This window comes from Zootermopsis nevadensis, unplaced genomic scaffold (assembly GCF_977971745.1).
Source record: "Zootermopsis nevadensis isolate Lab colony 2312 unplaced genomic scaffold, Znev_1.0 Znev_ptg000024l, whole genome shotgun sequence".
NCBI lineage: Eukaryota > Metazoa > Arthropoda > Insecta > Blattodea > Termopsidae > Zootermopsis > Zootermopsis nevadensis.
The window spans coordinates 18139207-18155089 of NW_028259156.1; the positions used below are offsets into that span (position 1 = coordinate 18139207).

The 15883-nt window shown below is 34.6% G+C and overlaps 1 protein-coding gene across 4 annotated transcripts in view; it reads left to right on the forward strand.

Moving 5' to 3' along the window:
* The window catches only part of LOC110829563 (Transient receptor potential cation channel gamma), a 188752-nt gene extending 174289 nt beyond the window's left edge, over positions 1–14463 (forward strand). For 3 of the 4 annotated variants that reach the window (XM_087355596.1, XM_087355597.1, XM_087355598.1), the window contains 6 exons: positions 519–645; positions 917–1121; positions 2613–2807; positions 4072–4113; positions 4635–4818; positions 5292–14463. In XM_087355596.1, the coding sequence (XP_087211722.1) occupies positions 519–645; positions 917–1121; positions 2613–2807; positions 4072–4113; positions 4635–4818; positions 5292–6400 (1862 nt within the window). In that variant the 3' untranslated portion in view covers positions 6401–14463. The remainder of the gene's footprint in view (positions 1–518; positions 646–916; positions 1122–2612; positions 2808–4071; positions 4114–4634; positions 4819–5291) is intronic. The other variant, XM_022063394.2, reaches the window with a different exon arrangement.
* Positions 14464–15883: the final 1420 nt, after the last annotated feature.

Genomic DNA, 15883 nt, shown 5'->3' on the forward strand with positions numbered 1-15883 from the left:
TAAATATTAATGATGTGGGTATTTATTTTACCTGTCATTTTGTGGATATAAAACTTGGTCTCTTACGTTAGCGATTGAGAGTGTTTGAGAACAGAGTGCCTGGGAAAATATTTGGACCAAAAAGGGATCCACCAAATATTATTAGGGTGATCAAATGAAGGAATATGAGTGGGAGGGGCATGTAGCATGCACAGGGGAAATGATAAATGCATTCAGAATTTTTGTTGGATAAGTGAAGGTAACACATCACTCAAAAGACCTGAGTGTTGATGGGAGGATAATATTAAAATGGTGTGGAGCTGATTCACCTAGCTCAGGATAAGGACTGGTGATGGGCTTTTGTGAGCATGGTAATGGTTCTTTGTCTTAGAAAAGACAAGATATTTCTTGACTACTTGAATGCTTGTTAGCTTTTCAAAAAGACTGTGCTCCATGGACTAGGTTTTGTTATTTGTTAGTGGATTTGTAATGATGTTATCATTATCACTGATACCATTGATTATTACTTTTTATTTCAGGTCTGAACCAGCTCCTTTGGTACTATGCAGACATGGAGAAACAGCGCTGCCCAAATGCAACAACTACCTTTGATCCAAAGAATCCTAGTGACCCTGATGCTTGTGTGGTGTGGAGAAGATTTGCAAAGTAAGCAAAAATTGTAAATGACTGTCATATGTCACGTGAATATATATATACCAGTTACTTTCAGCGTGACAAGGGTCACTTGTGAGTTTTGGCATTCCATCTATAAATTTAATGTACAGTTTTCACGAAAGTCTAAACCATTGAACAGTTCGGTTGCTGTTCATTGCTTTAGTCTCTGATACAGGATCTTTCTTTATTCAGCTGTTCAAAATCTTCCCTGTGTATTCTGTATTTATTTAATTATTCTTTCAATAGTGCTTTCTGCTTACAGTCTGTTTGAGACGACTCAAACACTGTTCTGGGCCGTATTTGGGCTTATCGATTTGGATAACTTTGAGCTGGCCGGCATCAAGAGTTTTACCCGGTTCTGGGGCATGCTAATGTTTGGAACGTACTCTGTCATCAATATTGTTGTCCTTCTGAACCTTCTCATCGCCATGATGAACCACTCCTATCAGCTCATTTCCGTAAGTTCTGTAAGTCTGGAAAAGTGACATCGGTTCAACTTCCCATTCTTAGTGCTTGTTGGTGTCTTTTGATGTACTCCAGCCTGTGATGACTTCTGTTGGTTTATTAACCTGTGTGTCTTGTTGAATTTCATCACTTTTATCAACTCAGTTCTGTAAGTTGTTTATATTATTCCTATTTAGTTTTATATTTTGACAATATTTCTGCCAACTTCAAGTCCAAACTGAGGTCCTGAAGGTCTATTAAAGTGCAAGCTCTTGCATATTGTTGGAAGAAGTTTCTGTCTGCTTGTGATACTTTTTTTAAAGTTTTTGAAAGAGTGAATTTGTCTTGGAAAAGTCTAGCAAATGCACATTTAATGATAACTAAGTTACTTTTAGTATCAGATAATTTGAAATCATTAAATTACTACCAAAATAATGTGCAAAGTATTGAAGTTTATTTTCTAATGATGTACATTACATTGTAAATTATGTTCAATGAATTATAATAAACTCGACATGTTTATTAATATTCTAACCAATATGAACGTATTAAATATCAGAATGAAGGAAACAGAATCAGTTGATGTTGGTGGCCATATTGTTAAGTGATTTGATGATACTTCCCAATTCCATGCAGCAGTCTTGGAGACATCTTTATATTTATTTTAAGTCAATAATAAATAAATTTATGAATACTGTTGATCATTGATTATCTGTGCATCAAGTTTTTGATATTACAACATATCTTAATGAAAAAAAATGTGTATTTTTAGTAAATTATTATAAATATTTATTTTTAATTATACTCCTGAACAAAAATTTGTGAATTGACATTGTTAAAAACAATATAATTACTTATATTACATTTAAATAATTTAGTACTTGGTATCTTTAATGTTTCATTAGCTTAACAAATCAGTAATCTGAACAAGGAATGTTGCCTGTTGTTTCAGACAGTTATATAACTGAGGACAACAAAATATTGTTTGGAAATCACAGAATATGGGAAGTGTCATCAACTGTTGATAGTATGATGTCTGTGTCACAGTAATTTGATTTACGTGGTCCATGTCTGTTTGTCACAGAATTGTGCCTCTTACTATACAATGCCACACTCTTACAAACCTCTTGTAGAATATTACACTCCATTTTTAAAAACTCAGACTAACAAGTTAGGCGTGTGAGCACTCTGTAAACCTCAAGGTACAGCAGACTCCAGCTTAAGTAACATAAATGGGACCAATTTGTAGGACACTTAATTGAAAGTCTGGTTATTCTGGTTAATGATAATGTGAAATCAGTTTACAGTAAAATCAAGATATGGCATGGTATCAGTAAGTTAGTTGACTGTGTTTCATTCTTCAGAGTCTAAACATTATTCTATTCTTTATTGTAAAAAGTTTTCCTTTAGTTAAAATGTAACTCATTTGCCGTATTTATAAAGTTAAAATTCATGCCAGTTATCATTACAGTTGATTTAACATCCCTGTGACAATCTTAATTATTTTTCCACAGGAAAGAGCAGATGTTGAATGGAAGTTTGCACGGAGTAAGCTATGGATCAGCTATTTTGAAGAGGGCGGCAGTGTCCCACCTCCGTTCAACATAATTCCAACCCCCAAAAGTGTTTGGTACTTCATTCAGTGGTTACACCGAAAATTGTGTGGTCATTCCAGAGCAGCTAAGAAAGAACATATGCGAACTATACGGGTTAGTTTATGTCATAATTGGTGGAGAAAAATACATAATTTAGGTGCTACTACAAATTTGCAATTTATTACAATTTGGTAAACTAATGGATTAATTAAATCAAGAATATCAACAAGCTAGAACTCTGATGCTGTTCTAGAAATTAAATTTGTGATTCGATAACCTAACCAACAGTCTGACATCTTTATATATACTGAGTATTTTTGAATATTAAGTAATTAATTGAACATTGTGCTTGCAATTAAGATTTCACAGATTTAAATTAATGAGACTGCATGTTTATCAGCTATTTGTATTAACTCTTCAAGAGATATATTATTTTAATATGATATTTTATAAACAGAGAAATCTGTGCATTAATAATATCATTGATAAAATCTGCAGGTTTCATCTGGTCATCAAATATGCCTGCTGTTTTATTCAATTAGGGTTACTGGTTTAGAGTGGTAGAAAAATAAAATATGGTAATGCAGGTACCATCAGGTATTTTAATAGCATAGTTGGTTGAATCTCTGCAATATAATGTATTTTTTATTTGTTCTTTTGATCACTGTGCACTGAAATTAAATTCTATATATGATAATTAAAATACTTAATATAGTGTAACAAACCAATGCATTGTGTCAACTGTGGTCATTAATTGGGACTTCACTTCTGCCCTGAAACTTTCTGATCTCACAGGAAATATTTTCACTAATCTGATAATTATTCTAAGTGTTTTTTTAATGATCATTTTGACAAATGAATAAGTTCATTCTATTCAATTTGCTTGATATTTTTTTAGGAAATCCACTGGAAAAACAAATGCATTAACGTATGATTTTATGAATGTTGAGTTAAAGAATTTTCACAGTGACAGTTAATTATTACCTTTTTGCTACAACGAAAGTGCACCAAGTGACACAGACTTCAGGGCCTGAGCCTTTGGCTGCTACCACTGATTGACTCATCTAATTCTCTTAGGCAATTTTGCTGCCCCCCCCCCCCCCCCATCATTTTTTATTTTTAATTTTCCCTTTTGTATTGAATGTCAGTTTTAATTTGTACTGTTACATTCATATTAAGTGGTCCAGCTGGCTGTGTGTGTAATCAGGATGTAGCTAAATTGTTAAACCTTTGAATTAAATTCTGGTCAGCATCTCCATAGTGCTGGTATTACCTTATTCTCACTGTCGTAATACATACATGCATACAGTTATTTGGCTAATGCTTGCTGTTTCTGCCCTTTTCATTTTTGGCCATATCTGGCTTGTGGACTCTGTAGCGGAAGGTGAAACAGGCAAGTGAGAGGGACTTCCGTTACCAGGTGAGTCTAAGCAAATTTTGGGGTGGCAGTGCATGTTTCCAAAACATAGTTTTCATTTGTTACAGATGCAGACCTTTTGTGGTAAAGTTCTTTACAGGGATTCAGAAATGTTATCTCCTTGTACTTTAACAAAAATATTTACCACACCAAGAAATGCTAAAAATAATATTCATATATTTCAATGAGTTATAGTGTGCTTAACGCTGTTTTTAAAAATGAAGTGCATTGTGTTTCCTGTGTATAGTGGCTTCTTAGTGCCTCCCAGTTCAAGACATGGATCCCTTTTCTATATCTGTCAAACAATGCAGAAAGCTTATTGCTTAAGTTATTATAGCATAAGTAATAAAGACTTGTTTTCAGAGTGTGTCATGTTGAAACTTGGGCTTAATGGCTTTCCTTACTCAGGTTGTACCTTTCTAACAATTCATGATCATCTTCAAATTCTGTTTGATGCTGTATAGCCTTTGTAGTTGAAAACCTAAGAATTAAAAAGTCAGTCCATTTTGTGTTTGTGTTGCTAGAGTATCATGCGAAACTTGGTTCGACGGTATGTGACCGTTGAGCAGCGCAAGGCAGAGGGTGAAGGGGTCACAGAAGATGATGTCAATGAGATTAAACAAGATATCTCGGCATTTCGTTGTGAACTTATTGAAATTCTCAAGAACTCTGGCATGAACACCTCCACAGCAACTGGCACAGGAACAGGTAATGCTTCTGGAACTGTGGATGTTATCAGTCTAATTCTTTCCTCTTTCCATGCTTTATCTCATTTTAACCACAAAGGCTTTATTTTATTTTATCAGTCCCATGCTATATTTTTTGTAATCCATGTAAGTAGCTTGCAAGGGCAGGGGTGAAGTTTGTTGTGGAGTGTTGAGAAATAAATGTGAAGTATGAAGTCTGAACTCAGGATATTGGGGAAGATGCTCAAGCAGAAATGCTGCAACAAAAATTGGTATTGACAAAGTTAACAACAGGATTCCTTTGAGAGCATCACATCCCCTGCCAACTGTGTTTCTGTACTTAATTCTTTTCACAAGACATTCAGAGGAAATGCTTTTTAAAGTTTCCTACTTATCCCTGGTTTACAATCACTGGCTCATCTGGTCAGTAAGTATTCGAAGATTTCTTACACTTACTTTTGACTGGAGAAATTTAAAATCTGCACTGATTAACAGGAGCTGGAGGAAAGAAGAACCGTCAGAAAGAGCGACGCCTGATGAAGGGCTTCAACATTGCACCAGCACCGTCGGGTACAAGCCAACTGCCAACTGTAGCTGAGTTTATGGCCAATTTGCAACAGCATCATGAGCATCATGTGTCCACCACACATCATCTTCATGATATCTTTGGTTCTACAACATCTGCCATATTTGGCAGCAGTGTCGGGGCAGGCTCCACACCAAAGAAGTCTCATCACCATCACCATCCCAACAACAACAACTCCTCCACTGGTGGTGGAGGGAATGGAGACCATCATACTCACCGTGGAGGCTTTGGACGACTTCCAAGGCTTCATATCAAGAGATCGTCTTCCCACAAACGCCGCTGGGGAACACTGATTGAGGCTGCAAAGTCAGGACGTGTTAGTAGGTTGATAGGCAGGAGTCGATCAGAAGATTCCGTGTGCAATAGTCATTGCAGGAATAATCACAACATGCACTGCAGCAATCACAGCCACAGCAACAGTCCTGCATCCGATGACATCACAGAATCACCATCTGATTCTAATCCAAGCTTGGCAGAAACTGTTACTCACAGTAGCATAGGGAGTAGCGCACTAGCAGCACTTAGAAAAAGGCGTAAGAAATTCTCAGCATCTAGAAATATAATGGCAAACAGTGGGAGCAATCCAATAGCTCCACAGGTATGTTGTGTCATAAAGGGAGGCAAAAAACAGCTTCAGCGAGCGTCCAGTGTTCCTACAAGAGCATCAGAAGTTGTCACGTTAATATCTCATTGCCATGAACAGACACAGTCCCAGCAACACTCAGTAGAATTAAGCACAGGTCAGAATGAGACTCTTACGCCGTCCACAACTGAGGAAAGTGTAGTTACGTATTCAGCAGGTGTTGGGGGTGGTGTAAGTTTGGGGTCTTCTTCCAGAGAGCCACTTTTAGCTTCAAGCAGTATGAATCCTGCTAATCATAACACACTATCACAGTGTTCTACACAGCAGCAGCAGGACTTGCAGAATAAATCACATAATGGATCCGTTGTAGTTTTGCCAAACTTGCCAGGAATTCAACCTGTAAGTGGGCATAATATGTCAGCAGGCTGGCTGTGAAATGTGAATGTCTGGGTAAGTGGCATCCTTATGTAAACATTACACAGGAAAGGCAAGACCATCCAGTACAAATCATATTCGACAGCTTGGAAATGGTCCATGAGAACTAAGCTAAAGTGAGCAAATTGCAAGTGAAGTATACATTTTAAAATTATTTTGAATTAACTGATTGTCCTACAATGAAAACAGTGACTTTAATTTTTGATTTCTTAAGTACTGATTATAGGCTGAGTCTGTAATTCTATCACTGTTGAAGTAATAAAGAAATTCATCTTAAATGTTTCATAAACTATGATGCACAGTTAATGCAGCAGCTTTGTAGATTCAAAGTTTCATCACCAAGCCTGGTTGTTAACCTTTACTGACCATGTGTCATGATTTATGAATGGTCCAGCTGGCAGTCTCACAGTACAAGGGTTTAAACTGTCTGGCCTAGTAAAATAAAGGTTAAGAACAGGACAGACATGATATTAAGATATTCCCATAGCAGTGAGATCTTGTGTTCTACAGATCCATGTTTTGGGGCTTCCAAAGCCAATATGCCCTTCATGAAATGTTTTTCTTCTTAGAATCTCAGTGTATGGTGGGGCCTTTTGGCCTTTGTTGGTCACACATAAAAGCATCAGGGATCACTTATGAACTTAGAATACAAATTTTCTTAGTTTATGTTTCAATTCATGCTAATGTAACTTGTGTATGGCAGTTATTTTCACCAAAATAAGTTTTTAAATTTGTATACTTCATTTGTGGAAACTTAATGTACTATCCTGAGCAGCACTTCTCTGTGAAAGTGTGTTACGCACACTTAACCATTCCTTATTTATTTCTCATATGCATGTTATATTCAGTGTGACTTGCAGTCATATCTTTCATCTGATTTGTACAGAAAAGTCCTAAGATGAAGAGTAGTGAACACACTGTACAGACAGTATGTTAGCAACATGTGTGCACTCTGAGCATGTGTACTTTCCTTGTTTACATATGGGTGATAGAGTAACAGTATTTTGTATTTATTTATTTTATTCAGAATTTACAAAATATATCCGCAGCATTTTCCTGGAGATATCCATCGTTTCTTTTGTTTATTTAACAGTCTGCTTCAGAACAGTCTTGCATATACTGAGGAATGAAATTGTATTCTGCATCTATTCTGGTGAATGTGATTCTTCAGGGCCAAGATGGTCAAATATTAATGGAGTTACCTAGTTCATCACATAGAAATTTGTTTATTATCTGTCAACTCACGTAATTTAATTAGTGCAAATTCATCATCAATCAACAGTGTGTTGTGAGTGTTAAAAATTATCTACCACTACTGTGCCATCACTGATGTAACCTTGTCTCAAACTTAACAGATTCATTATCATTGATTGTGGTCTTCTGGGCTGTGGTGCCATGTGGTCTTGTAGACAGTTGTCGATGTTCCGGAAGACAATAGTCAACATCTTCACCGCTGTCAGGACCTCAAAGCTACCATAATATATCTATACCATGGTATTACTGAAAACTAGCCAAGACATGATCCAGTGTACTTCAATTTTATACTGTAGTATAGTACTCATACATTCGATTTTCCACATCAAAAGACCTCCTGGAGTATTAGTTAGGAAAAATTAAAAGAAAAATAATTGAGTTGTTTTCAGTTGCTTCCAAAACTTGCATGAAAGCAACCGAGCATGAAAACAGATCCAGTCTTTTGTAGTTATGCAGTTATTTTTATAGTGTCAGATGATAGTTGAAAATGATTAAGAATTGAGGAGGAGGCGGCTATCTTACTTCGGTACTTTCCGAGAGAAATTTAGGAAACCACATTAAATCTCAGTTCGGTTAGTTGATCTTAGTATTTGTCTTAAATTCTGAATGTCAAGTTCTGTCTGTGATGTGGAGACATCTGATATTGTCCCTAAAATTTTACATGTAAATAACAAAAGTATTAACAATATGCTTATTTTTTGTATGCATAAATGCATATTTAGTGAGATTTTATATGACTCGTTTACATTTATTTATTAGATTTCTATCAGAGATAAGCTGGAAAAATTATTTTCCACTGAATGAACCCTCCAAATTTCTGTGGTTACTGGTTAGTAGGCATCATAGTTTTATGAGTGTGTCAATTCCAGAGGTTAGGTACTGCTTTGTCACTTCATCATTCTTTATAATTATATTGACACTTCTCTGTTTCATATTTCTGGCATTGGATGATCTTAAACAGCTTCTGTTGTGTTTTGTGGCCTTAAATTTGTATTCTTTTAAATTCATGTTTCTTTTGTTACCTCCACACCCCCTTTCCATTCACAGTGTTTCTTGGGCATGGGTTAGTAGTTTCATCAGTGTCACATTACAAACTAGCAAACTGGGTGGATCACCGAGAAGTACTAGTCTGGAGCAATGTTTCCAGTACAACACTCAAGGCAGGCATCATAACACCACTTCATTCTTAATTTGTGAACACCAATTAACCCTCTGAAGCACAAAGTTCATCAAAAGAACATGTGAGAATCCAGTCCCTACCTCAAAGAAAACACACTTCACTGTTACAAAGATCAACTGGAAATAGGGAAATAATCACTATTTATTCCGAGAATAATATGAAGCCTGTCGTACACTCTGTGGGCATGCAGGATTACTCATTGTTAAAGCAAGTGGTACATATAGTTACCACTGGGCTTAAAGGGTTAACAGTGAGGACCATAATGAGATTCTTTCTTTGTGGAATTTATAGAATATATTATGTCATTGCTTATTAGTATAAAGTGTTTTAGTAGCCTAACTGTAATAACTGAGAGTTGGATTTATATATAATTCTTGAGGTTAGTAGCAGTGGTTCTGGTTCAGTCCTAACCATTAGCACTAATACAAAGTATGAAAACAATAAAAATATCTTTCAGTGTGATGATAATTGATCAACTGAAGGAGGGTAGAACCTGTCTCCAATATGTTGTGTGTATTACATAGACCTCTACAGAACAAAGTTCAGAATTATTTAGTGCAAAGAATCATTGTCATACATGTTTAGATAATTAGTGAGAAGCTGCTTTTCCAGAACTGCAAACAGAAGAACTATTATTTTCTACCTAATAGAAAATTTGCTGTACTTAATTAATTTTCCAGTCACTATAATAAATAAGACCATGCATTTCATTAATTGTATATTTTGAATATGAGAATTTCTAAACACGTATTCCATCTGAATCAGACAGTAGGAGTGAGGGAGGACAGAACTGGATGCAAAGTAAAATACTGATTCACATTATAAAACAAAGGGGAATAAAACGCTTCTCAGATGGATGCCAAGAAATTTATATAGGATGATATTTATTATTAAAAATATTTGAAGTGAGAATAACATGTATTGACCATTCCAGCATATTAGGAAAATGTTTTTCCTGACAATTATATAAAGTTAGTACATTTAGTTAGATATAATATGCAGTATTTGAAAGAAGCAAGAGTCAGGAAAAGACAGGAGTTAGCAAGACATATGTCTGGAAGTGATTCGTTCAATCTTCAAAGTGGATGGATGATACAGTAAAATTGTGTGTGTTTGTAGACTACATCCCTGTAGCACCCTTGGACACTGAGAACCTAATCATAATATAGGATGAGCTTTTCTATGTCCTGTTCATACAATTCTTGTCTTGATCTTTGATCTATCATTTTACTGTTGTTTCCATGGCACCACCTTTGGCTTCCGCTGTGTAGCTTCATCTGTTTATAGTGATGAGGCAACATCTAGGAGTCCCATGTTTATAACTGGTGCCTCCAGCATCTTGATGATATTCTGATTACTTGTTGCCCAACACTCAGTGAATAGTTGTCTGGTGAACATTTTGTATTTACTTAGCTTATTTCAGAAAACATGAAACTATTTCATAAATGCTGTAATATCTGGCTTTAGATAAATCTAAGGGAAACTTTAAATTTTTCAAATTAAGACAGGTTCCTTTTAACAGAACAATGTACTTCTAGATAAGAATTACTGCACATTATGTATCCCATTTATGACTGAAATTATAAAAGAGATATTCTTGCTAAACTACACTGTTACTGAGCTGTACACATTTTTATTGGTTAGTGTACATTCTTTCTTTCTCATACTCCTCATCCACTTTGTTCCATTTAAATGTGCTTCATATATAATGTTAGCACTCAAAATTAATATTTTCCCATTTGTGACAGAATAAATCACAGAACGGTTCTCTTGAAAGAGGCTGTTTTCTTTTAACTTCTTGACTTACATGTTAAAAGCTTCCATTTGTTGGAGGCTATTTTATGTTATTATTCATTCTTTGTTCTTGTGATCAGAGAAATGTTATGATAAATGGAGGTTTCTGTTTAATTCATGTTTCAATTTAGACAGGTTTTATTATGTAATTCTTTATGTAGAATGGTGTTTTAAATGGCACAGAAGTAAGTTTGTTTGCATATCTGTTGCTCTATTATATTCATCTTGATAGAAAAAGAATATTTCTTTTCTGTGTATATAAATCCAACACCCTCAGAAATTATAGTGATGCGGAAGAGTATAAAATGCACCTAGAATATGGCTGCATTCTTCCCAACTTAAGAACCTCAAATCCTACACAATATGCACCTAATAGCAAACTGATAAGTTATAATGACATGCATAATTTGTTTACTCAGTTATTAAATTTTTGTTGTATAAGGTGAAGGTAGAAATTATAACTTTGACATTGAGACTTCATAAAGATCACAAAACTAAGAACCATTCAGTAGTGATAATTTGTTTACATAGTTAAGAGTCACTGAAATTTTAAAAACTTGCCTAATAAATAACAATAAATCATTAAAAAGCTCTTGTGGAAATTATAATTGTGTTATGAAATGAATACATTCCTACATTTTTGGAAATATTAACAACTATATTGACCTTGGTCTTGTCTTACTTTTTGCTTGTAAACACTTGTTGGTGATAATGACAATTTTTATAAGTATTAATAGTAACTGTATTGGGAATTGAGGTGCACAGGGATATTTTAATTGCCCTGTATATTGTATGATGTTAACCTGTGTGATTTATTGAAGTCAAAATTATAATTCTCTATCTTTACTATGTACTATACCTGTGAGGCTCATTTATGGTCATCCTCTCCATAAGTTACTGTCTGTTAAAAGATTACTTCATATAAAACAGTGGGACTGTAATGATTTGATAAAATATACAAAGTTGTTGTTATTTTTTTAAAGAAAAATTCTGTGCCATGGTTGAATGAAACAATGTGGCCAACCATTATCTATGCATTTATTTCATTCACTCTGTGGAAGAACAAATAAAAATAATTCTTTCTACAACAGTCTCAGCCAATGTGTTGTAGTTGGCAGCCCTACAGTTTTATTTTAGTTTTCATGATAAAGTGCTATATGGGCTTTAAAATCATTATATGAGAATAATTAATGGATTATTATGTTAATAGTTTTTGTGTGTCTATTTTTTATAAGTAGGGCAGTCAAAAATGAAGTGATTATATGTCACAGAATGAGTTGTTTCGTGTACAGGTAAGATAATTGACAACCTTCATTCAGTAAAAGTGGAAAGGAAGATCATAGTCTTTTAAATGTTGTGCTTGAATGGTTGTTTTGAATTGGTTATATTCTTAAATGGTGGTTATATAAAGCAATATTGATTTGTGTTTGACATTTTTTGAACATTTTTATTGTCATTTTTCTAATAAGTGACCATTTTCTCTGGGGGGTACAAACTTTTCTTACAGTTAATATTTAATAAGTAACGACAAAACTATTTGTAATAGTATTTACTGTTAAACTGACCTCCAGCTCGCAAGAGCTTTTCATACAATATTATTTTACATTAGTCTGCAAACATTACATTTAAATGTATACTGTTGCAATGCTTATTTTTATATAACAAGGAAATGTATATAAGCCACTATCAGATGTTTTATGTGAAAATGTGATATTGCATTACAGATGTTGTAGTAGACTTACTCCCTTATTGAGCTATGTGATGGTGTGTAGTAGAAATGGTTGAACTCTTGACAATGACTGCTATAAACAAATTTTTGTGTAAGATTAAGAAACTACCAACAAATATTTTCCCCTGACCAAAACACAAATATAACCTACACTGTATCTTTCAGCTAAACATGATATAGACAGAAGAGATTAGAAGGTAGATATGTATGTAGTTTTATGTATAATTTGACTAAGTTGATATTTAGATAGGTCCAGTAGTTGCTAAATCCAAGAATGGATTTTAACATGCAGTTGTTGCCAGTAGAATGTACTGTTTTAGTCTTATAAATTCCCATAATGTAAGAATGAAGAAGAAAAAACAAACTGTTAAATAAATAGAGGTCATATTTATAGATGGTAGGGGACCACATCATTGAAATGATTTCTTCATAAATCACAGTTGCTAATTAATAATGAAATTATAACTTTAATATTATATCAACAAAATTATTATGGCCGGTTTGGTTTGTTTCTTTAGCTTTTGTGGTCATAGCTCAAGATGGCATTTGCTATATAAATACTCAATGAATTTAGCAAAACTGGGTTCCAGAAACCTAATTTAGCCATCTGGCTCTTGGGCCCATCCAGCCTCCTATCTAATGGGTACTGGGGGCCCTTTCCCTGGAGAGTAAAAGTGGATGGGTTTTGAATCTGATCACTCTCCTCCATTTAATGTCAAGGTTAAGAAAGTGTTGAGCTGTACCTCCATGGCCTGAATTATTCATTCATGACTGTTCAGAAGTATGTTCTGTGACAGTTCCGCCCCACAGTTTTCAGATTCATAGTCACACCACATTGTTTCTCTTTTTCCATGCTGTACTTTAAAAAATGTCTCATTCATCCTGTCTTTTGAGTTCTGGTAGCTCCAGCATTATTTTTTTCTTCCTCCCAGGTCTTCAGCCATATTTCTGTGTGCACCACCAAATAGGTTAAGGTAGTGTTGACTGGCTTTCCATAGTTTTTCTCAGTTTCTCCAAGCAAATATTAGTATAATACCTCAAACAGCCCAAAGCTGTGAACTTCCAAAATCTTTTTGAGTTACCTCAGTATGCAGTTTATGCATGTATGTATTCACACACATTTACATATGTACATATATATACACACACAAAAAAAACTGGTCATATGATACCTTTGTCAGTAAGGACTTGAAATGAGAGTGAGACAGAGACTGAAAGATAAAGACAGCATCCACTAATTGTCATACTGTTTGTTCATGTGACAAACCACTGGACTACTGAGCTTGTTTGTTAGGCCTAGGGTAATGTTTTCAGAACAGAGTTTTTATGCCTTGCCACTTGCACAGCCGTTGATATAGTTCACCCATGCAGATCTCATGTTCTTATTGTGCAAACATAACTCTACAATAATGCATTATTACTTTAAAGCCGGCCACTGACCAACGTTTTAGTGTGACACCAGGATGAAAACACTGAGAAACATTTCACTGTAGTACAATATTAATTTTACAAATAATATAGTATTGTCACAAAATAATTTGGTCTTAACTGAGTTTAATATTTTAGGATGCACTAGAGATAATTGTTTGTGGAATTTCTCAGACAGTGACATTTACATTGAAATGTGTATTGAATAACTATAGCTATTTATTTTACAGAGTTAGTATATGTGTTTTGCCTCACAGAGTATGGATAATTCAGTGTCTATTTTCAAGGTATGTGTGGTACCCTTGGCTCTACTTGTATTATTAATTGGCAACCATGAATTCAGAATGATAAGACCATTTCAACAATTTGATGAGTAAGTGTATTGTGCATTTGTAAATAACATAGCATATACTTCTACATACTCATGTACACATCAAGAGGCCTTATTGTATACTACAGTTGTACTACTATTATTATATGCTGCCTGAAGAAAGTTATTTGTACAGAATTCATCCGAATTGATGTTTCCTGTCCATCCTCACAAACGCTAAACACCTTCTGTGGAGTTCCATAATGCATTTTGTCCATATTCAATAATGACTGCCATGTTAACATGTCATCATTTTCAAGAGTCCAGATTATATTTCAGTTGTGTCCAAAATAAATCATTCACACTGATGTCTCATTTTATGAAAGGGGTGTATGCTTGTATGTTATGCGAAAAGTAATCTCTTATTAATTCAGGGACTCAGATCTACATGAGCCAGTATAACTGACTCAGTAAAGTGAGGTTTTCACAGCAGTCAAAATTATGATGATACCAATATTTCAGGGAAATCTACTGTCTGTCTCCACCATTGGGACTGACTGGCTAAGGTCAGGATGTTTGGGGTGAAGGTGATTTCACAAAGGGGTGTATCTATATATTTTGGAAATTTACCTGTTAGTAGATGCATCTTGTTCTTGGTAATGTCTCCATTTTCAAATTAATTTCTTTGCTATTAGCAGATTAATTTATTGAAACTGTCTATTTGGATTGCTGCCACTTCCACCAGTAACCCCAAAGTAACAACCAGAGTCAATAGAGGTGGTTTCTTACCTGAGGAAGTTCCATTTTTTAGTGCATGCGTCACTGCAGAATGTTTTACAACTGAATATTCCAGGGAATTATCTTTATAGCCAGAAATAAAATGGTATGGTGCTGTATCACACTTGATTAAAATACTTAATGGCACATTTGTATAGCCACACATGTCAGCAGGTAGCATGGGCTGGCCTTTACTAGGGTATTCTCTTTGAAATTACATAAGGAACTTCTGTTACCAGGCTTGCATGGGAACAACGTGAAGGTGCTGATATATAGAAGGGTGCTTTCAGTAAATTTCTACCAAATTACACATTGCTACAACCCATAAGACACCTATCTGCATACTTGCCACTGTGAGAACCTCAAATCCTTCATTAGTCATTGTTGTCTGCTGGTATTCTTATGTACTATGAATTGTGTGCACATTGATAAAATCTTGACTGTGTGGCATAATTGGGTCAGGGATTTCAATGAAAATTGGATCAAGGGAAAGCAGACGCAAAATAAAGATACACCTATTTTCCCCTTTTCTTGTGTTAGACTTCCGCTCTCATTATTAACCAACATTATAACTGTAATATAATTGTATTAAACTTTACCAAGCCCAGCAGCCAAGGAGTTATAATTATATGTTCCTAATGTGTAGGTACATGGCTCAAACTGGAAAGTAAAGGAGTCAATTTTATTCAAGTAAACATTTAACAAGTTATCATGAATGCCTACAGATTTAATATTTCCATTCCATTGTATTTCATAGTATTGTATGAGTTGTAAGAAAAGTAATTACTAAAAAAAATTATATCATCAATCATATCAATAGCTTACAACTGAATTAAATTGACTAATCAATTGGTTATGATTTATATCAAATATAAAAGTAATTTAAACATAGAATTTTTAAAATATTAATATAATTAGTGCTGCCACTAACTAACTGATTCAGGAACTACATTGCCTTTCAATAGAATGCATTGGTCATTAACATGGGCGACATTTTTGAAAATTCGGACT